At 34.6% G+C, this 23,265-nt stretch overlaps 4 protein-coding genes and 1 pseudogene across 5 annotated transcripts; 3 read left to right on the top strand and 2 right to left on the bottom strand.

Moving 5' to 3' along the window:
• Positions 1-3,321: 3,321 nt before the first annotated feature.
• LOC146901491 (glutathione S-transferase T3-like) lies at positions 3,322-3,864 on the bottom strand. Its single transcript, XM_085737056.1, has 2 exons — positions 3,686-3,864; positions 3,322-3,643 (listed from the first exon to the last, which is right to left on the bottom strand). The coding sequence occupies exons 1-2, from the start codon at positions 3,862-3,864 to the stop codon at positions 3,322-3,324; spliced, it is 501 nt and encodes a 166-aa protein (XP_085593182.1).
• Positions 3,865-8,036: 4,172 nt separating this feature from the next.
• Positions 8,037-8,932, top strand: LOC146901490 (21 kDa protein pseudogene; annotated as a pseudogene). Its single transcript, XR_015021164.1, has one exon. The product of XR_015021164.1 is annotated as a 21 kDa protein pseudogene (transcript).
• A 2,165-nt stretch (positions 8,933-11,097) lies between these two features.
• Positions 11,098-16,441, top strand: SCO1 (Translation elongation factor EFG/EF2 protein). The gene is made up of 4 exons (XM_085731623.1): positions 11,098-11,445; positions 13,319-14,733; positions 15,173-15,685; positions 15,940-16,441. The coding sequence occupies exons 1-4, from the start codon at positions 11,202-11,204 to the stop codon at positions 16,105-16,107; spliced, it is 2,340 nt and encodes a 779-aa protein (XP_085587749.1). The 5' UTR covers positions 11,098-11,201; the 3' UTR covers positions 16,108-16,441.
• Positions 12,044-12,735, bottom strand: LOC146901489 (nudix hydrolase 24, chloroplastic-like). Its single transcript, XM_085732862.1, has 4 exons — positions 12,718-12,735; positions 12,531-12,595; positions 12,258-12,435; positions 12,044-12,145 (listed from the first exon to the last, which is right to left on the bottom strand). The coding sequence occupies exons 1-4, from the start codon at positions 12,733-12,735 to the stop codon at positions 12,044-12,046; spliced, it is 363 nt and encodes a 120-aa protein (XP_085588988.1).
• A 1,999-nt stretch (positions 16,442-18,440) lies between the features above and the next one.
• LOC146901487 (elongation factor G-1, chloroplastic-like) lies at positions 18,441-20,525 on the top strand. Its single transcript, XM_085731624.1, has 4 exons — positions 18,441-18,515; positions 18,804-19,066; positions 19,447-19,959; positions 20,191-20,525. Exons 1-4 carry the CDS (start codon positions 18,506-18,508, stop codon positions 20,341-20,343), a joined length of 939 nt encoding a protein of 312 aa, XP_085587750.1. The 5' UTR covers positions 18,441-18,505; the 3' UTR covers positions 20,344-20,525.
• Positions 20,526-23,265: the final 2,740 nt, after the last annotated feature.

The following is a 23,265-nucleotide window of genomic DNA, read 5'->3' as shown; positions in this document are numbered from 1 at the left end:
TTCTTGCATTTTATGAACAAATTTTAGCCATATTTGCACTTATTTTCTATCTTTTATATTCTAGTATTTCTCTTACTTCACTTCTTTGATATTGCCTTATGCTACTAACCTTTTCATTTCATATTTCATATTCATCATAAGCATCTCCATTTCATCCTATATTCATCTCTATTTGTACCAAAAGTTAGAATGTAAACACTTAGGAAATTTTGTAATATTCTTTCATGCTTTTAATTTCTTGGCAAAGAGGCCATAGAATGTATCTAGGGTATGATGTAAAGGACAATGGACTCTAATGATGTACACCGACACAAGCACCGACACATGCACACACATCACTATATAGCTAGAATATGCATGTTTAGATGTATGTTTAGGATTGTATGTTTAGATGAATGTCTAGGATTCGTACTTAGAAAAAACCAATTTTCCAAACAAATGTGAACAACTTCACTCAAACCTTTTCCAAATAAACCTTGGGATCCGATATCCCATTGTATTTTCTTTTCCATTTTCTTAATCAAATTTCAATGAAAATAATCAAACTTTGACTTCTTTTGCAATTCACTAATTCAACCTCACTATTTTCCAATCTCATGCCCTTGAGGCCTCTTTCTATTCTTCAAACTCCATTTTCAAACTTAAAATCAACCAACAAAAATAAAAACATTTTTGAAAGAGAACTACGGTGGATTTGATCCCTTAAACGGGTACGTAGGCAAGGAACAAAATTCCTTCAATTCAACTAAAATAAAAAATCCAAACACATTCTTCTCCCTCCAATTCTTCATTTAGCAAATCTTAGGTGTAAATAACATTTCAAAATAGCATTTAAAAATAAAGCGCGCGCGTAGAAATTAAAGACGGTTCCTATAGGTTACTATAGTCGTTATGGGTGCCTAACACCTTCCCGTAGCGAAAACAACTCCCGGACCTCGATTCTCAAGGGTTTTGCTTACTTTTTCCCTTCCCAAGAAAAAATAAGATATCACCGGTTTGAAAGGTTCAAACGTAATCAATGTTTGACACCCGAAAACCAAGATAAAACACATCACTATCAACATCTCCATCTGTTCCTTCATCATCAGACCAGGACACAATCATCCCTTTCTTTTGCTTCTTGAGAAAAGTTGCACATTCAGTTCTGATGTGACCATAACCTTCACATTCATGACATTGCACACCTTTGTATCGGCTATTTTTCTCTTCATTTTTATCATACCTTTGATTACCTTGTTGCCTGTCAGTGTTCCATCTGATGTTCCGCCCTTTACCTCTGGATCTGCTACTTACTTGTTTGAGAATCTTGTTAAACTGTCTCCCTAGCATTACAAAGTCCTCTGACAGATTCTCATCCTCTATGCCCTCTTCCAATCCTTCATCATCAGCTGTGTTTGCTGTGAAGGCTATGCCTTTTCCCTTCTTCTCAGATCTGTTATCAACAACAAGCTCAAAGTTTTGAAGAGAACCTATGAGCTCTTCCACCTGCATGTTGGATACGTCTTGGGCTTCCTCAATGGCTGTGACCTTCTTGTCAAATCTCTTTGGCAGAGATCTGAGAATTTTTCTTACCAATTTTTCATCTGACAGTTTTTCTCCAAGAGAGTCAAATGAATTGTCAATGTCAAGGACATTCATGTAGTAATCATGTATAGTCTCATCCTCTTGCATTCTTAGACTTTTAAACTTGGTCGTCAGGAGTTGAATCCTTGAGCTCTTCACCTTGGATGTACTTTCATGAGCTGTCTTCAGGATGTCCCAAGCATCTTTGGCAACATCACACTTTTTGATAAGTCTGAACATATTTTTGTCCACTCCATTGAAAAGGGAATTTAGGACCTTGGAGTTTGCAAGAGACAGTTCATCTTCAGGCAGTGTCCACTCATCTTCTGGCTTCAAAACCGTGGTTTTATTGCCATCTTTGTCAAGAACAACTGGATGTTCCCAACCTTTCATCACAGCCTTCAAAGTCTTGATGTCAATAGACTTGAGATAGGCACTCATACGTGACTTTCAGTAGTCATAGTTTGTTCCATCTAGTAACGGTGGTCTGTTAACGAAACCTCCTTCTTTCTCCATATTGCCAGAATAGATCTCCTCTGGATCTCACCCAATAACAGGCAGGGTGCATGCTCTGATGCCAATTGTTATTCTGGCACGTTAGACTTACGATGTTCTAAACGATGTTCCAACACAGAACGCAGTAAACAGATGTTGTATATGATGTTTAGAACATTAAGCTAACAATCATAAACATAACAAAGAGAAATAACATACATGAAAGAAAAGAGGCACATATAAATTGTTAACCCAGTTCGGTGCAATGTCACCTACTCTGGGGGCTACCAAACCATGAAGGAAATCCACTAGTGCAGTCCGTATTCAAAAGCTCTCAGCAAACCACGTTTGTACTTATGACCTAGGACCTACCCCAACTAGACTTCAACCTAGAAACTCCTAGATCTGAGATCCCATCTCACTCCCTTACAACAGATCACAATCCCCTGTGATTCCTAAATTACAGACTCAAATCAAACGAGGTTACCCTCAAAAATAACAACATGTAACCTTGCTTAAAAGCTTAGATGCAGTTCACAATCTACCTAGCTCCTTTCTTAAAAGCTTTGGAGTAGTGCACAATATTACAACTCAAAACGCAGTCCTAAACATGCATCAAGATGATACACGAAAGGCTCACAAGATATAAGACTCAAAACCTAAACAAAACTCTATTTTGTAAAACAATGTCTTGAATGATTCTTCAGGTCTTGCAGCCTCCTTTATATACTGAAGCAAGGCGTGTCATTCCTTCAATCATGCTTCAGATCGGATCAGTGACTTAATGCTCAATCAACATAGCCGGATAAAGAAACTCCTAGAAAGTAGGCTTATTAAAAGTCACATTAGAAATACTTTCCTAAGTCATTTTAACAATTCCTTAAGAAATCACATATGTTCTGATCTCCTCATAATTGCACACGGTTCAGACCAACTCAAGCTGGTGTGGATTGAATGCATCAAGCAAGCGCGTGCGTAAACATAGGCAAAGCACAGAACGTACATGCCAGGTCTGGATGTTGGAACATTGTGTTCCACATCTGAAGTGAATATTTGTTTTAGGAAATATGAAGCCAACATACAAATATCCAACATCTTTGAATTGAACCCACTCCTTTTCCACCTCCTCCAAGCCAGCGTCCTTGCTTTTCTTTTTTCCTTTTTTTTAGCTGCCTCCCTACCCATTGGACGAACACTAGATCCTACAGAGTCCTCGTGAGATCTTTTAGATCCGCTACTTCCTGAGCCAACATTTCCTCCCACTTAACTGCCTCCCACTTGACTGCCATAACGAGGTTGATCACGGAGAGCGCGACATTCTTCCTTTAAAGTAAATTGAACATTCTTCCTACATGCATATATTTCCTGGGCTTTTGCCAACACATCATCTTCCGACCAACCGCTTGCTTGCTTACGCTTAGCGGTATCATAAGCACCAACCCATTTATTTATTAATTTGCTCATATAATTAAAACGGTTTCGGCATGCAATGACATCGCGTGGAGAATCGAATGAGCAATGGTCATTACAATACTCAGCAATTTTACCCCAATATGCTTCACTTGTCTGGTTTCTTCCGACAACACTGGATGTTCCATATTTTATCCACCCACTAATTAACACCTACTTTTGTTGGTTTTTCTTGCTCTTAGGAGTTGTATCCTCTGGAGTGACTTCATTAGATCTTGTCATTCCACCACGATTTATTTGTGATGAAAATTCAGGATATTCACCAAGACTCTGAAAATTTTCATTCATCATCGGCATATAACCATTAAATGGGGGTGTTTGAGATGAATATCCCATCATAGATCTATATGGATGAAAGTTGTTTGGAACAGAGGATGGGTGATTGAAATTTGAGGCAAAACCAAAATTAGGCATGTTTTGAGGATTTTGGTTGAGAAATTGATTTGGGTTTTGAGGATGTTGGTTGGGAAATTGATTTGGGTGTTGATAATTGTTGGGATTTTGGTAGTTAAATGGGTAATCAGAAGAATTTTGGGTGTTGAATTGATTGTTATTGGGATCCATTTCACTAATCAAAGACTAAAACTTCAAAAGAAAGGCTAATAATAAGGTTAAGAGAGTGAAAAACTTGATTTTTTTTTTCTGTGTCCAAATCAAATGATCCAAGTCTCTATTTATAGAGGAAAAAAATCACGAATTTTGGTAAAAAAAAAATTAAAAAAATTATTTGCAATGAAATAATTGAGTCCAAATTATTAAGAAGATAAAAATCCAGGCAGCCAATCGTAGCAAGCCACGTGTCAATGCTTTATCAACAAAGTCTTCTCTCTCTCTCCGCGTTTGGCTTCTGTCACGCTCCCTGTAGGAGCGTGAGCTACACGCGCTCGTTTGAGCCAGTAAAATTTGGACGCGTGGCAATGCGGGACAAGCATTAAACATGTTGAATGTGTTAATCTACTCTCTCCTCCACATCATGTTCAATAAGCTTGCTTCCAATGGTTCAATAACTCTCAATACCCTTTCAATAGGGTCATTGGAGATGGTCTTATTTGGAAAGAACGTAATAATATAATTTTTAATAATAGTATCACTCCTATTGAGGAGCTAGTGGAAAAGGTCAAGTTCCATTCTTATTGGTGGTTGCGTGCTAATAATGCCGCTTTTGTGTATGGTTGTCAACAGTGGCGGTTGAACCCGTTGCTTTGCTTGGGTATAGGCCAATGCTTGCTTTTGTTTTGATCCGTTTGTTGACAGACTATTTGTATTTAGAGTGACCTCTTTGGCACGCCTTGTGCTAAAGAGGCGCCTTGGTTAGTGTGAATATATATATCATTTTAGCTTTTTCAAAAAAAATAAAATAAAGTAATGATAACCATTAATAAATCAATCATTCTCTAAGAGCATCTACAATGGTGAGGTCTTCACCATTCAAGACCTGGTACCTAATAGGTACTCCCATTGTGGAAAAAAAAATTAGAGGTCTTAAAAGATCCAAGGTCTAACTTAAGACCTTCATTCTTAAATGGGCCTACATCATTTTTTATTACAATAATAATTTTCATGGCTATTAAATAATATTTGTGGGACCCTATTAGACTCTTTGTTAGAAGATCTCTATTGGAGTGGTTGACTACCTATTAAGTACTATTATTAAAAAATTATTAAAAAGTGATGTGTCCATGTGGGACCCATTTAAGACCTCAAAATTGAGAGTCTCCATTGTGGATGCTCTAAAAATTGCTCTTTCAAAAAATGTGACAGATTTCTTCATTTTTCGTGATATTTTCCACCTTCCAAAACCCTCCATTTTCCTTCCATCCAAACTCCCAAACAAAACTCAAATGTCATATTTTGATGATAGAAAAATCATTTTCCTTACTAAAAGTCTAAAACTGGGCAATCTAGGAATTGATAAATTTGCTATCCCAAAAATTATAAAGATGATTTGGTGAGGAAGTTAAAAAGTTGATTGCTAAAGAGCTCAAAGATTTGATACCCATCTAGTCTGGCCTAAAAACTAAATATACTACTTCAATATATTACTATCCCCGCCCAACATAAATCATCTCACATGCAAATCCCTCCTTCCGGTCACTATTATAAGTAAAAGTTGACTTTTTAGATTCATTCAATAAATGATGTATGTGGTCTATATATAGGCTACATACATCATTTATTGAATGAATTTAAAAAGTGAATTTTTACTTATAATAGTGATCAGAGGGAGTAATAAGTTGGAATGAATCCATTTGGAAATTAAAGCCCACATTTGCAGACTGCCATAATCTGTCTTTACCGAATCTCAGAACCCGACGAATCAATGTTTGAGCTTTGAGTGAGAGCGATATCATGATATGCCACAAATAAAATTACATATTTAGTGTTCTTAATTTTTAAATGGAAAATGCTAACCAATATCTCGAAAATACCAACTAAGGAAGCAAATATAGTAGATACTACATTGAAAATTGTATAATCAATTCATAAAAAATCAAGAAAATATATTTTTCAATTTAAAACTTACATTTTTAGTTTCTTTAACCATTGCACCCCGTTAACAAGACCCATTTTATATTTCTCTATCAAAACTAGGGGTGAACATGTTTCGGTTCAGGATAAAAATTGAACCGAACCGAACTAAACTGTTTGTTATATTTAAAATAACTGAACCGAATGGAGCCGAACTATTTGTATTTCGAACTGAACTAATTTTAAGAAAATTCAAAATTTATTATTCCAAACCGAATAATTTTTTAACCGAATTCTTACTATTAATCGATTTTTTCGTTTTTTTTTCTCATCCCTGATCAACACACTTAGAAGGGTTCAATTTATAATTCGTTTAATGCCTACAAATACATTGTACCGACAACCCTGGTTTAAGTGTGTGCATAATCTTAAACAAGCATATTCTTAAATATAAAAAAAAAAACACACACACACATATATTCTCATCTCACCCTTGCAAATTGCAAATCACATAATGAAAGTAATAACACGCTTGGAATTTGAAAATTACAGCACACATCTGCAGACATATTCTTAAATATAAAAAAAAAAACACACACACACATATATTCTCATCTCACCCTTGCAAATTGCAAATCACATAATGAAAGTAATAACACGCTTGGAATTTGAAAATTACAGCACACATCTGCAGACATATTCTTAAATATAAAAAAAAAAACACACACACACATATATTCTCATCTCACCCTTGCAAATTGCAAATCACATAATGAAAGTAATAACACGCTTGGAATTTGAAAATTACAGCACACATCTGCAGACTGCGATAATCCATCTTTACCAAATCTCTCACACTTTCTCCATTTTTTGGGTCCTAATCCAATAAAAACATAGTTAGTCAATAATAATGTCGTGGAGGCAAACATTCCGCACACAGACATCTTATTATTATTATTTTATATATAAGTTTGGCTGGGTTACATGAGATATGTTTTTTATGTAGATGTACTATATAATTCTCATACATATTTGGATTACTATTTGTTAAAAATAAAGTAGATAAACTTTAATTTGCATTCATTAAATAATATTATTTAAAACGATATTGCTCAAAAGTTCAATATTTAATAAAGGGAAAATTACACTCACCTCCCTTAAGTTTTCTTTAAATGACAGAGACACCCCCTCTAGTTTTAAAATAGACACTAACCTCCCTTAAGTTTTCATTAAATAGATTGATTCCTCCATTCTCTCTTAACACTCTCTTAAGTCTTAACAGTGTTATCTTTCAGAAGTGAATGTTTACCCTCTTTCTCATTTTCAAACTTATCTGGTTTCTATATCAATGAATTGAATGATCTTATGCCTTAATTGAATGACCTCTAGTTTTATGTAGAAATAATTTATATAATCTGATGAGCAACAAAATAGTTTTCGTAGAAAAGAGCGAAAAGAGTTCTGATGCAATAGAGAGGGGAGCAAGTGTAAATTGTTAACATGATTACCATTTCAAGTATCAACAATTTATTTTGGTACTAGTCTGTTATGAGTTATGAAAGATTTTTACATTGAGTTAACCAAAGAATATTAATCGATTTCTTACGACTAATTAGTATAAATGAAAACAAGTAGAAGAGGAATACAGTGTCATCACATCATTTCATGTTGCCATGTCTAAAGATTTGGATTAATATTGGTGGGTTGAATCAGTGTTGCAGATGCATTCAATCATATAGAGAGGGGTAATTCATAGCATTAAGGCAAGCTAATGTTAGTAAACTAACAAATGGTTAAGAGAGTTAAATTGAGGGGAGGTTACTAAATTTTTAAAACTAGAGGGGAGGTATGTGTCTTTTAACCAAACCTTAAGGGAGGTCTTTGTAATTTTCCCTTTAATAAATATTGAACTTTTGAGCAATATCGTTTTAAACACATTGAGCTTGATCACGAATTAGCATCCAAACACACTAAGTTTAGGTATGGAAGCACTGGAAGAAAGTTGATAAGAAGCCACTTCCATTTTTTACTAGAAAAAATACATAAAAAAATTATTTTTCATACTCCATTGGTACCTATAAAAGTCAAGCTCCACATTTCCATTCTTTACATTACATTTGATATTAGAAATCATAGCTAAGGCTCATGAAAGGAAGATTATTACTCAAACTTTCTTTGCTGGTCCTGATGAACCTTGTTCTTTACATGGCTAGCCCTGCTGAATCAACAATTGCAAAAGGATCCAACCAAAATTCAATAAGCTTTATCAAATCCTCATGTAGAGCCACTCGTTACCCTGATGTATGTGTTCAAACTCTCGTGGGCTATGCAACCTTGATTAACCAAAACGAGCAAAAACTAGCCATCGTTGCCTTGACAGTGAGCATATCAAGGACTCAATCAAGTGCATCATTCATGAAGAAATTTTCCAAGGTAAAAGGGATTAGGCCTAGGGAATATAGTGCTGTGCAAGATTGCAAAGCGAACATGGATAGTAGCGTGGACCGTCTTAACAAATCGGTTAAGGAGCTTGGACTTTTGGGTAAGGCTAAGGGAGAGGATTTGGTTTGGCACATAAGTAATGTTCAGACTTGGGTTAGTGCTGCTCTTACCGATCAGAACACTTGTATTGACAACTTTTCTAGTCCTCATATGGATCGAAATTTGAAGGCTGCAATTGGTGCTAAGGTTGTTGGTGTTTCTCAATTTACTAGTAATGCACTTGCTTTGGTTAACAACTTTGCCTCCAAGCATCGTTAACTATGTACATACTCGTGAAAAATGACATAAGTTGTATGATAAGTGTGGTTTGTTGTTTAATTTGTTCAATTTTACGTTCATGGTTTGTATCCCCTTTTATTCCTCCTTCTTCCTTCTATTGTTGTTGAAGTGTGAAATTATGTTCTCCCAATAATACTATATTTAGTTTTTGGAAGTGTTTTTGTTTTTTTGTAACTGGAATCATGTCGTATAAAATCATATTTTGTTTGTGTTTTTTGTGCGTGTAGTGTTTAACGTTAATGTATTTATTTACACTGTTGAAGGTATTTCATTTGTGATTGTACAATGTTATATAGTTAACGAGCTGGATATTTTTTCAAAGATCCCTATTTTTTTTGTTAATCTCCCGGTTTGAACGGGAGGGACACTGGTAAACTGAAGTTCGATTATGAAGTAAGAATAGTGTAACCAAGAATTGTTTTACCTAGCAATCGAGTTTGGATTCTCTCTCGAATAATTCTTCATTTGATAGAGTTCATTAACCACATGAGTCTAATTGGTTGATCAAAGATCTCTATTTTGAAGCCCTCGTAGTAAGAAGAAAAAAATACATTAGTTCATGGCAAATTTTAAAGGTATAGGTCCTCAAAATCATATCACATTCACAAGAATAGATTGAATACAAATTTAAGAAAAGGCTGACATATAGAAGGTGAAAGTAATGGTTGATACATCGTTCAACAAGCACCGCGACAATTTAAAAGAAAGATAGTTGACATCAAATAAACAAGATCGATAACTAGTAATCGACAACCAAACAATGCTAGTAAAGTTGATAAGCCAACTTCGGCATGTGCTCGTTGGCTTTCAACGCATCAGCGTTGAAAACAACTAATTTAGTATGAATAACCGCCACAAATGCTGCTTTGAATGTAGTGGACAATTACTTAATCCTAATATCTTCATGGATACTTACCTTCTGAAGGCTACTCCTAAATTAACGCTTGTAGACTTTGAGTTTAGGATTAAGTAATTAACCTTTAGAACTTAAGTATCCATGAAGATATTTAAGAATTTGAGATTCAATTTGGGCATATTGATTTTCGGTCAAATGTCAAAGTGACCATTTTCTACTTTCACTTTAGTCCCTGTAACACCTCATGCACCTGGTCGACACAAAACATTCGCCACCTCATCAGTTAACATAAATTTTTAACGCTAGGGACTAAACTGATAACAAAAGTGCGTACATCAGAGACTACTTTGTATTTAATCTTGAGTTAGAGACTTTTGTAAGAGTGAGGTGTAGAGACAAGGATTAAAATAAGCATTTACTCGTATAAATATTCAATATTAAATCTAAAATTTCAATTGATAAATTCATGTCCATGATTAACAGGGTTCAAGCCTAGTTGGAAACTTTCCAATCGCAGTCATCTGCTCCTAAAGATTGGGCTGATTGTTGTCCACGTTGCCTTTTGTCTCCAACCATGGAAAATGGATAGCCTCTAAACTCAAATAATGTAAGGTAATAATCACATACTTCCTCTAAACTCATTCGAAACTTGAAAATATAAGTAATGGTATTTTTAAAAAAAAATATAAGCAGATATAACTAATTTCATATAGATGAATAAAATCATGTAAACTTATTTAGTTTGATCGAGAAAAAAAGCTAATGGTATACCCTTAAAAAAAAGTTAATGATATTATCCTGATTTTTATTCAATTTTGTATATGATTTTGTTTCATATCACTTTAAGATATTTTAAAAGTAATGCATCATAAAACTAGATATGCTTATTTTCTGAGTTTAGTATGTTGCTCCAACTACTCCACGAACCACTAATAATTTTGAGAAGAACATTTTTTTTTCATTATTAATTTTTGTTAAATTTATTTCTGGTGGAGCTTAATTTTTTTTTTTTTGATTTTTTATAAGTTCAATTTTCTTATCGATATTAAATAATTATCATTCTCATCTAAAGTATATTATAATGTCTAACTCAACTGAAAATGCCGATCTTTTTTTTAAAAAAAAAAACTGAAAAATACCGATATGATGTTTTTTGTTTAAAGAATTCAATTTAATCCATCAAAATTGACATTGAAAGATATGAATCTCAAATCTTAAGAGAAACACGCTTCAATGTCCCAACCCATCCATCACTATCAAGTAAACCCGAGTGGGTTATAATATGATATTGTTAAGCTGAACACATTCATTCATATTTGCCACTTTATCTACATAATAATATCTAGACCAAAAAAGAAAAAGAAAAATAATAATAATAATAATAATAATAATAATAATAATAAATAGGATATTGTTAAAAAAGAAATTAATAAATAGGATATATGAGCTAAAATGTTGGAATTGAGTGACACAATCTAGTGTCTCCTTACCGAAAACTAGAGGCCAGTTTCTCCTCTGTGCCTTTCTTTATCCCAAACACCAAAGGGATAGAAGAAAGCTCTAAACCATGGCTGCAGAATCATTTCAAGTGGCAACTTCTTCACTCTGTAATCTCAATGGCTCTCACCGAAAACCAACCCTTCTTTCTCCACTTCGTTTCATGGCCACAGGTTTTCGCCCAGTACAATCCCGTTCTTTTGCTTCTTCTTCGTTATCACAATTCTTTGGAACTACTAGAATTAAATCCACTTCACCCCAGCTTGCTCCAAGAAGGAGAAATTTCTCAGTTTTCGCCATGTCCACTCCAGAGGGTATGTATTTCTTTCACTTTTCTGTTTTGTGTTTTGTAAATTTCATCATGCATGTCTTTGTCTTTGTTTCAATCTATTAATATAAATTGGTTGGTTTCTTTAATCAAAAAATTAACTCCCTTTATTCAAAATTACACGTTTTTGGCCTGGTTCGTTTGTATATTATCTATGAACCATTGACACATACCGGATACGTTGTTTACATGTGTCGGACACTGAGCACGCCTTCTTTCACATGTATCTATGCTTGAAGAGTAGAAATAACAGTCTGAACTTGTATGGCTGCTAAAAAAAAGGTTTGAACCTATGAAGCATGGACACTTCTTGGATTAGGCGTGTTCCGGTGTCGGACACGTGTCGTGTCCAACACCGACACGATACCGACACCTATAATCACATTGAATTATATGATGTTATTAGCGGTGTCGACGTGTCGGTGTATGTGTCGTGTCCAGTGTCCGTGCCCGTATCCGTGCTTCATAGGACTTTGAACTTGGATAGCATCGCTAGACTTAGACAGAGATAACGGTAAAACAGCTGAGTATATGATTTCAAATGTTTGCAGTACATACTATAAATTTAGTTTGGTAATTAAGTATCAGTGTATTCCTTCTTGTACCTTTATGCCAAAATACGGAGCTGCAGCACGTTCTAATAAAAAGAAAACGGGTTTGTCAAATGAGGATTTCACAGGGTATAGCTGGTAAAAAACACAGACAAGAAATGTAGGTTAGGTAGTTAAGTATTAGAAAATCATTCAATAAAAGAGAATGATGGAATCTAACATATTCTAAACTAATCATAACTAATACTTCGTTCCGTATACCTGGAAGATGCTCCTCTCCCAAATGCTCGATTACATAGCCAACTGCGCTGGTTCTTTCCTCAGCTCTCTTCAGTAATGGATGCAATGAAACACAGTGACCAAAGGGGCTTCCATCATTGGGAAAAATGAACACGTTGTTAAAGCCTCTCAAATGCTCAACGAACCTAAACAGTTTCAGAGTTTAACCATTCATGAATGACAAAACAGGATATGACACAAGCATCGTAAAAGGAAAATGAAGAGATGGAGTAAATTTTACCCGTTGTGAATGAATCCAACAACGTCGCCCTCAATGACAAATGGAAGAAATTCCGATTGTTTGTCCTACAAGCAATTCCAAAATCAATAACACAGTCTATTTACAAGGAAAATTAACTTTAATAGTTCAATTTGTATATATGTACCAAAAAAATCTTAGTGAATTAAGAATACAAAGAAACAGTTACATTTATGAAATTGAGCATTTTACAAATACTTAAACTCAATAACATTAACATAGTCTACGACCACATATTTTGTGAAAATCTGTTTGTTGGTTTCACCCCGCTTTTCACCAATATGTGCACCATCTATATATATATATATATATAAACCATTTCAGAACAGCATTAATTTGTCAATGAATGAAAATATGATCATCAAAATAATTCTTGTGTATGACCTTACGTCATGGCTTCAATTGTCCAAGAATCTACTGTTGAGGTTAATACTAAACTTGACTCACAATGGTTAATGTGAATGATGTTAAACTTATGGTTATCAAGGGTATACATACGTTGTTACCTGTCAAGTAGTTTTGCTTTCATCCTTTTGAAAATGATTATGAGGTCGTGTGAATGAATCTTCTCATCACAAGTTCGAATGAAGATTTTTTGTATTTCTGTCTCTTCCTTCTTTGGTCTTAAATAGATAAAACACTGTCAAAGTTCATTGAAACATAGGTTGATACAATACTTTTAAATAAACTTATTACGTGAAAATCTTAATCTATTTCATGCATCAGCTTTTACATATGTGATGACCCTTTTTAACTTTCTTTGTTTGTAGAGGCGAAGCGTGCTGTTCCATTGAAAGATTATCGCAACATTGGTATCATGGCTCACATAGACGCTGGAAAGACAACTACAACTGAACGGATTCTCTTCTATACTGGAAGGAACTACAAAATTGGAGAGGTGCATGAGGGAACGGCAACAATGGACTGGATGGAACAAGAACAAGAAAGAGGGATTACCATTACTTCTGCTGCAACCACCACTTTCTGGGATAAGCACAGGATCAACATCATTGATACTCCTGGTCATGTTGACTTCACCTTAGAAGTGGAGCGTGCTCTTAGGGTGCTGGATGGAGCTATATGCTTGTTTGACAGTGTTGCTGGTGTGGAGCCACAATCAGAAACTGTGTGGAGGCAAGCTGATAGATATGGAGTCCCGCGAATTTGTTTTGTCAATAAAATGGACCGCCTTGGTGCGAACTTTTTCCGAACAAGAGACATGATAGTGACAAATTTGGGTGCTAAACCACTTGTACTTCAACTACCAATTGGTGCAGAAGATTCCTTTAAGGGAGTTATTGATCTTGTTAGGATGAAAGCCATAGTTTGGGGTGGAGAAGAACTTGGTGCCAAGTTTACCTATGAAGATATACCTGCAGATCTCCTAGAGCAGGCTCAAGATTACAGATCTCAGATGATAGAAACCATAGTTGAGTTAGATGATGAGGCTATGGAGAACTACCTAGAAGGAGTTGAACCAGATGAAGCAACTATAAAAAAATTAATCAGGAAGGGATCCATAGCAGCCACTTTTGTGCCAGTGTTGTGTGGATCAGCTTTCAAAAACAAGGGAGTGCAACCATTGTTAGATGCCGTAGTGGATTATCTACCATCACCACTTGACGTACCACCAATGAAGGGTACTGACCCTGAAAACCCAGAAGCAACAATAGAGAGGATAACTAGTGATGATGAACCATTTTCTGGACTAGCTTTTAAGATCATGAGTGATTCATTTGTAGGCTCCCTTACATTTGTTAGGGTGTACTCTGGAAAGCTAACTGCTGGGTCTTATGTACTCAATTCAAACAAAGGGAAAAAGGAGAGAATTGGTCGACTTCTAGAAATGCATGCAAACAGCAGAGAAGACGTTAAAGTAGCTTTAACAGGGGATATTGTTGCTCTTGCTGGTTTGAAAGATACTATAACAGGTGAAACGTTGTGTGACCCCGAGAGTCCGGTCGTGCTTGAGCGGATGGACTTCCCTGATCCTGTGATTAAGATTGCAATTGAACCCAAAACTAAAGCTGATATTGACAAGATGGCAGCTGGTTTAGTCAAGCTTGCACAGGAAGACCCTTCTTTCCACTTCTCCCGTGATGAAGAGATAAATCAGACAGTGATTGAAGGAATGGGAGAATTGCATCTTGAAATCATTGTTGATCGTCTCAAAAGAGAATTTAAGGTTATAATCATTATTTGGTTTTTAAGAATTTTTCAATATCTGTTAACATGTCTGTGTTTTTTCTCTCTCTCAATTTATCTTTCATATATTTTAAGTTAAACATCCAATGTTGATGCTGTGCATGAATTATTACAATTTCAAATCCTGATAAAAAATAAGGAGAAGGAATGAATTAGGCATGAAAATAATATGCTTATGAAACATGACTCTGATCCTTGATTAAATCCATGTCTATCATGCGATCAAGCATATGATTGTTTGTTAATTGATACCATTTTCCTTTCCCTTTTATATGATAAGTTTCTTGGGATTATAATCCTCTTTTCTTTCCTTCCTTCAGCAGTTTTATGCAAAAATGTGTTTTTTGTTTGTTTGTTATGTTGATCTATAATATTATTAATTTTGTGAAAATCACATTATCTAACACTTGTTTATGCAGGTTGAAGCTAATGTTGGTGCTCCCCAAGTAAACTACAGGGAAAGCATTTCCAAAATCCATGAAGTGAGGTATGTGCACAAAAAACAATCAGGTGGACAAGGTCAGTTTGCAGATATAACCGTACGGTTCGAACCGATGGAACCAGGCAGTGGATATGAATTCAAGAGTGAAATCAAAGGAGGAGCAGTTCCAAAAGAATACATTCCCGGGGTTGTTAAAGGATTGGAAGAGTGTATGAGCAATGGTGTTCTGGCCGGATTTCCAGTTGTCGATGTACGTGCAGTACTTGTGGATGGTACTTACCATGATGTAGATTCAAGTGTGTTGGCTTTCCAGTTGGCAGCAAGAGGAGCTTTTCGGGAAGGAATAAGAAAAGCCGGACCGAGAATGCTTGAACCTATAATGAAAGTTGAAGTTGTTACTCCTGAAGAACATTTAGGAGATGTAATTGGTGATCTCAACTCAAGAAGAGGCCAAATCAATAGTTTTGGTGACAAACCAGGTGGACTCAAGGTAAGTCACAAAACCCCGTTCTCCATGTTCATTTATTAAATTTGAAGGTATGATTTGAAAGCTATGTAGCACGACACTTCATATTAATGACGTATCTGGTGTCCAATACTTGTAGTTACATTCAATTTCATCCATATTTAAAATTGTTATTGATGTCAATGTGTCAGTATTTGTGTCAGTACTTCATAGCATGAAAGTGCTTGTGCCGTACTAATTAGAACTGAACATTGTTTTCTTCCTTTTGGTGAAAACAGGTGGTTGATTCATTAGTACCTCTTGCTGAGATGTTTCAGTATGTCAGTACACTAAGAGGGATGACAAAGGGTCGTGCATCCTACTCTATGCAATTAGCCATGTTTGATGTGGTTCCTCAACACATTCAGAATCAACTTGCCACAAAAGTGCAAGAAGTTTCTGCATAATGTATTTCCTTGGTATCCTAACCATGAGGGTTATCTTCCTTTTGATACTTGTATTATGTTCATTTTCCTATAGTTTTATTTTTTGGGGGGTATTTTTTATTGTAATTTTTCATGTACTAATACAAGGTTAGCCAAAAAAAAGCATTCAGAAGGAAAAAGGAACACGATTTTTCTTCCATGAATTGTTATTGGACAAATTTTGTTGTATATTTATTTTTTTGGGAGAAAGTAAGGCGTTTAAACTTGGATTTTGCAGAACCCATAGTTATTTAAACATCTGTAGTTTTTGTCAACATGGTAACGTGTTTTGATCAGAAGTGATGTTCATTCTGAATGATGTTGGCTTACTTCATTTAATTTCTGGTTTCTAGTAGTATTATCATTATTCCAATCTATATCAATATCGATATAAAATATAAATGTATAAGACATTGCTAGGACAACAGCTTTTTATGTGTCAAAATCACATCTACTCTCTTCCACAATACACAATTGCACACAAATTTCACTAAATATAGCAAATAGGCACATCGAATGAGTTTATGCTAAATACGTTTCTCAAAGTTAACCATATGAAAGATATTTTTTTACAATTTGTTTTTTGGTTTGCAAAGTCTATTGTAATTTGAATAAATTGTCACTTTTGGTTTCCTAATTATCACTCTAATTTGGTCATCTACATGTTAAGGTTGGAAGAACACATATTGTTGTCCCAATAATTTTGCAGATCTAACCTCTTGTTAATATGGTTTATTTGGATGGTTTTCGCTGTCCATAATTGGAGTGGTGGTAGCCCTATTTTTGTTTGGTAACATGCTCTTGTATGTCGATGGTTGTAAATTGTCATCAAGGAGTGTGGTTGTAAATTGTCATCAAGGATTGGTGCAAAACCTATTTTGATCATTGATTTTTTAAAACATGTATATTAAGAATTATAATGATTTTACTTAATATGGTGAATTATTTTTTAAATGACAACCAAGTTTTGGTCATATATTTCCCGCTATCCTTTAAGTTAGATGTTTGTAACAAGTTAGTCCTCTAAACATATATTTTTTTTGTTATAGATTGATCTTTAAGTCATATATTATCTGCACTATTACCCTAGTTTTAGCAAGCTCACTTAAAATGTGTTTATGTAGACGTTTAATGATAAGTTGATAGGTTCAAATTCACGGTTTTCAAAACTAGAATTCATAAGTGTATCATTAGTGCATAAGTACTAAGTGCTATGTGTGATAGGGTGGATGAATGGGTCAATTCATCTTTTCATCCATTGTGATGTGACGAGAAGGGTTTGGCAAGGTATAATGCAGTGGTGGGAGAGGATTTTCATTATTCCTCCTAATGTTTTCGTGCTTTGGGAGTGTTGGAGTGGTGACGAGAGGAATAAAAGAATTCGTAAGGGGCTCCGTCTTGTTTGGCACGCGACGATTTGGGTCTTATGGAAAGCAAGGAATAATAGAGTGTTTAACAATTTGAATCCGGAGGTGGCCGAGATGGTGGATGAGATAAAGGTTATGTCGTGGTGTTGGGCGTTGGACAGAATTTGTATGCCAACGTGTATGTACTATGAATGGTGTTGGAACCCAAAGGATTGTATGTTACGTTAATTCTGGGGTTCTAGTTCTGTTATTGGTGTTCTGGTCTCCTCGTCTTCGGCTGCTGTGCGGTTGTGTGCTGGCGGTTTGGCATAGCCTTTGGTGCTAGTTTTGGTGCCTTTTTGTGTTCTGTGGTGCTGCTGTTAGCGTGGGGCTGTTTTGTGCTCTCTGGTGTGTTTAGTTTGGGCTGCTTTGGTTTTGTTAACAGTCCGAGCACAAGGTTTTTTTTGCTGTTCTGCTACTGCTGGTGTCTGCTGGTGCAGTTTGGAGTGTGTTAGGAGGCCTGCCAGTTTTTGGTGGTGTTGACAGATTGGTTTTCTTTGTGTTGGTCCTTGTTCTGTTATAGTATTAGGACCCTAGGAGGTTTGGTGTTGGTGTTGGTAAGAGGTATTATCTACTATTAGGCCCTCTTCGTTGTACTCTTTTTCCTCCTTTGCGGGTTAAGTGCGTCTTGTGCTAGCCTTTGCTTAATAATATTCGCCGTTTCAAAAAAATAAAATAACTGTATCATTAGGATTTCATTTGAAACACCTCATTAGTGTTAATATTAGATGTCATCCCAAAATTTCAAGCCTGGACTTGGAAACTTTCAATCGCAGTAATCTGCTCCAAAAAAATTGTAGTCCACGTTTTGTCTCCAACCATGGAAAATAGGATAAGAGATAATGGCTTTCAGTCCACACACTCGCTCCTTCGCTTCCTTTAATTATTCACAGTTCTTTGGGACTACTTGAATTATTTCCACTTCACCTCAACTTGCTTGAACTCAAACAAGGAGAAATTTCTCAGTTTTCACAATGTCTACGGGTATATTTTTCATTCTAGTGTTTTGTGTTTTGTAAATTTTATTGTGCATGCATGCATGCATGTCTTTATTTCAATCTACATATATTATTAAATAGATAACATCCTATCAAAATATAGATACATTACTTTATTATAACCTTGTCAAGAAAAAATCTCAATCCATTTTATGCATCAGCTTACACATGAGATGGTCCTTTTTAATTTCTTTTTGTTGGAGATTGATATTTTTCTGTTTTGTTAATTATTTTCTAATGGATGGATATTGTTATACTCTTGTTGGTTTGAAAGATACTATAGCCGGTGAGACGTTGTGTGACCCCAAGGGTCCATTCGTGCTTGATCAGATGGACTTCCCTGTTCCTGTTATTAAGATTGCAATTGAACCCAAAACTAAAGCTGACATGGAGAAGATGGAAGCTGGTTTAATCAAGCTTGCTGAGGAAGACCCTTCTTTCCGCTTATCCCAAGATAAAGAGGACCGGACGATCATTCAAGGAACGGGAGAATTGCATCTTGAAACCATTGTTGATCGTCTCAAAAGAGAATTTAAGGTTATATTCTTTATTTCGTTTATGAAAATTTTCTGTATCTGTTAACATGGTTGTGTTTTTTCTCTCTCAATTTATCATTCATATATATACTTACAATTCCAAATCATAATAAGAAGTAAGGAGAATAAATGAATGAATTCGTCATGAAAAAAATGCTTACGAGGCATGACTATGACCCTTGAATAAATCCATGTCTGTCATCCGATCAAGGATGATTATTTGTTAATTGATGCTATTTTTCTACCCCTATTATATGATTACTTCCTTGAGATGATTCCTTTTTCTTTCCGATCTTCATCAGTTTTATGTAAGAATGTGTATGTTTTTATGTGATAGCATAAATTTTGTGAAGATCACATATCTAATGTTTGTTAATGCAGGTAGAAGCTAATGTTGGTTTTCCCCAAGTAAACTATAGGGAAAGCATTTCCGAAGTCACAGAAGTGAGGCATGTGTTCAATAAACAATCAGGTGGACACCGTCAATTTGCAGATGTAACCATACATTTTGAACCCATGGACCCAAGTAGTGGATACAAATTTGAGAATAAAATCAAAGAAGAAGCACTTCCAGAAGAATTCATTACTGGGGTTTTTAAAGGATTGGAAGAGTGCATGAGCAATGGTGTTCTAGCCGGCTTTCCGGTTGTTGGTGTACGCGCAGTACTTGTGGATGGTAATTACCATGATGTGGATTCAAATGTGAGGGTATTCCAGTTGGCAGCAAGAGAAGCTTTTAGGGAAGGAATGAGAAAAGCCAAACCGTTAATGCTTGAACCTATAATGAAAGTTGAAATTGTTAGTCCTGAAGAACATTTAGGAGATGTAATTGGTGATCTCGGCAGAAAAAGAGGCCAAATAAATAGTTTTGGTGACAAACCAGGTGGACTCAAGGTAAGTCACAAAACACTGTTCTCCATGTTCATTTATTAAATTTGAAGGTATGATTTGAAAGCTATGTAGCACGACACTTCATATTAATGACGTATATGGTGTCCAATACTTGTAGTGACATTCAATTTCTTCCATTTTTCAAATTATTATCGATGTCAATCTATCAGTTGTGTTTGTTGTATCATCTAGAATTGAATATTGTTTTCTTCCTTTTGGTGGTTGTGAAAACAGGTGGTTGAGTCATTAGTACCTATTGCTGAGATGTTTCTGTATGTCGATACACTTAGGGTGCTGACAGAGGGCCGTGCATCCTACTCAATGCAGTTCGACAGTTTTGGTACGGTATCTCGAAACATTCAGAATGAACTTACCACAAATTATTGACAAACGTGCAAGAAGTTGCTGCTTAATGGATTTCCTTGGTGTCCTAACCAGGAGGATTATCTTCCCCTTTGATACATGCATTATGTTTCATTGTCATATAGTTGTTTTATTTTTTATTGTATTTCTATTCCTTTACTTTCTTACAAATTTAAATTCTAAATCATTTTCCATTTTACTATTTATTCTTCAGGTAAGTTTTTTTTCAATCACGATCTTTCACATTAGTTGTCATTTTATTTTCAAAGCAAATCAATCTTAAACTTTTTCCTAGCCAATTCTATCAGTAAAACTCAAATTTAATTTGAAGACATTTTCAAAACTAACTCAGTATCCCATGAGTTTATCTATTAACTTGTTCGAATATCAGCTATAATTAAACATTTACTTTGTTTCATATTTGATTGACTTTCTTCATACTACTTGTAAACATAGCCATTGTAACACAATAATAAGAAGATTGAACTGTGCGGAATCCATTTTTTATATGGGCAAGACTTACATACTGTTCCATACACGCGGTTCAACCTGTGCTTCATGTAATTTTAATTAAACGACATCGTTTAAAACAATTAATGAGGTGTTGGTTGGCACGTGATTTAGCCAAATTTAGTACGGAACAGCATACACAGTGCGTAAGTCACTGTACATAAGTAATTTCCTTTTTATATTGGATAGGTTTGGCTAATAGTACAACATATATTTTATGTTTAGTGTTTGGTACTTGTTTGAGTTGTGACACATAATATAAGTATCTTTTTTACGTTTTTATTGAATAATTATTGTATCTTATCGGACATAGAAAATGGTTTATATGAATAAGTTCATACTTAAGTATGAATTATGAATTGCAACCTAATAATTGAATTTTTAACGCATGAATTAATTCATTTATTTTAGGAGAATTAGTCACTTTAGTCCCTGAATGGGAGAGAATTCGTCACTTTAGTCCCTGAATAAAGAGAAATTGCAAAACAGTCCCTGCATGGTCAATTTCAGGGACTAAAGTGACTAACGAAGTCTACATCCAGGGACTAAATTGACTAACGAAGTCTGCATTCAGGGACTAAATTGACTAACAAAGTCTACATTCAGGGACTATTTTGCAATTTATCTGCATTCAGGGACTAAAGTGACGAATCCCTTCCGATTCAGGGACTAAAGTGACTAATTCCCCTTTATTTTATATGAATCACTAAAGGTATACGATCAAACCATTCTAATTCCTAAATTTGACCGACAACTATCAAAACACCATATGTTAGAGAACGATGCAATCATATAAAATACCGAAAGATACAAGTACATACAATTAAAAAAATAGTTAATATAATTTTGAACTTTGAAAACAAATATAAGTATTTAAAAAACGATAATAAAAAATGAACAAATGAAATAATATATTAACAAAAAAAAGTTGGAACAAATTGTCAAAAAAATATCTTAACTACTCTTGTGACGTGTTTAGACTTAAGTTAAAACTTCAAAGATAAATCCACATATTTTAATTCAGTCCTAATACGAAAATGACTGGGTATTAATTATATTCTTTGTTAGAATGATCACTGATAAAATTATTGCATTTAGAAAAGAAGACACTGGCTCTAATAATTGTCGCTGTCATTGTTTAAGAAAACACAACCAAGGGTTTGCAGGCCGCAGAATTAAAACAGATGGGCAAAGATATTGATAATTAGTTACGTTTGAATAATACTCCAATCACAGGAACCGGATATTCTCTTTCACTACCTTTAGCTTATTGATTTAAAATTGGAAGCATCTTAGGGGTACTTCTTCAACTAGTCAATATACCACATACTCGGTTCATTTTATATTGATTAGTTTGACTTTTTTTTTTTTTTTTAAACATTGCCATATAAATTATTTATTTGTGTCGAAGTTCATTTTATATAAATACAATATTTTTTGACAAATAATATATATATTTTTTCCCTTTTTTTTGCTATATTATGTGAATTAAGAGTTTTTTCACATCTTTAGACTGATTATGTGACTAATTATCGGTTCAGCTGATTGAACAAAAGTTAACCCCTTAGTTTTCAGCTTTTTTTATGAGGACAACTCACAAATAATATTCCAACTAAATTAATAGCTTCTACTCAATCAATCCCTCATTATCGATTATTATTATTCAATTATGATATAGTTTTGGTGCACAAAGTAGCTAGCATAAGAATACATTTGATAGAGAATCTATCTTTCAAAAACAAAAAATTGATAGACAATCTAATTTATTTGAGTGTACAAGACAAAAGAGAAAGTAGGTGCTACTAAAAGTCGTATATGTAAAGACAATAAAATATGTGGTTAAACATAAATTGATATTTCACAAAAAAATAAAAATAATAAACTGATGTTAATTTGCAAATAAAATAAAATATATAGTTAAACATCAATTCCCTTAAAAAAAACATCAATTGAAATTTTAATAATATTTTCTATTTATATATTTAATCGTAAATATTTTTTTACATTATCAATTTTTTTTGTTACAAAACTAAGAGAAACAAAAAGAAAAGACAATAAAATGAGGAGAAAATAATAATCTATGGAATGAAGTTTTATACGGTCTGCAAAGAGGAGGCTTGATAAGTCTACAAGTGAGAGGTGTGAACCATGAGCTTCAAAGTAGAAGAAACACCAATTTTCGTTTGAAAGTCGGCACAACTATTTCTTTCATGGAGGATGTGAGCAATGGAAGCAAGCTAATCAAAGTTGAAAAGATCATTGATGTCTCCTTGAGGATATGGACACAATGGCGGAAACCTTTGTAGCAAATAACAACTTGAAAATTCAACTCCTCAGTTAATAACAACCTTTATTGAATGATATGAAGCCCAACAAATAGGATGTCAAATGTGCTTGCAATGTAATTAACCTTAAAAATTTAAAATCCATGACCTA

The sequence above is a fragment of the Medicago sativa genome, chromosome 8 (assembly GCF_051527215.1).
Source record: "Medicago sativa cultivar Bolivia chromosome 8, Bolivia_mono, whole genome shotgun sequence".
Classification (NCBI taxonomy): Eukaryota; Viridiplantae; Streptophyta; class Magnoliopsida; order Fabales; family Fabaceae; genus Medicago; species Medicago sativa.
Note: the sequence above shows the minus strand (reverse complement) of the source record. Positions and strands in the feature narration are given on the sequence as shown.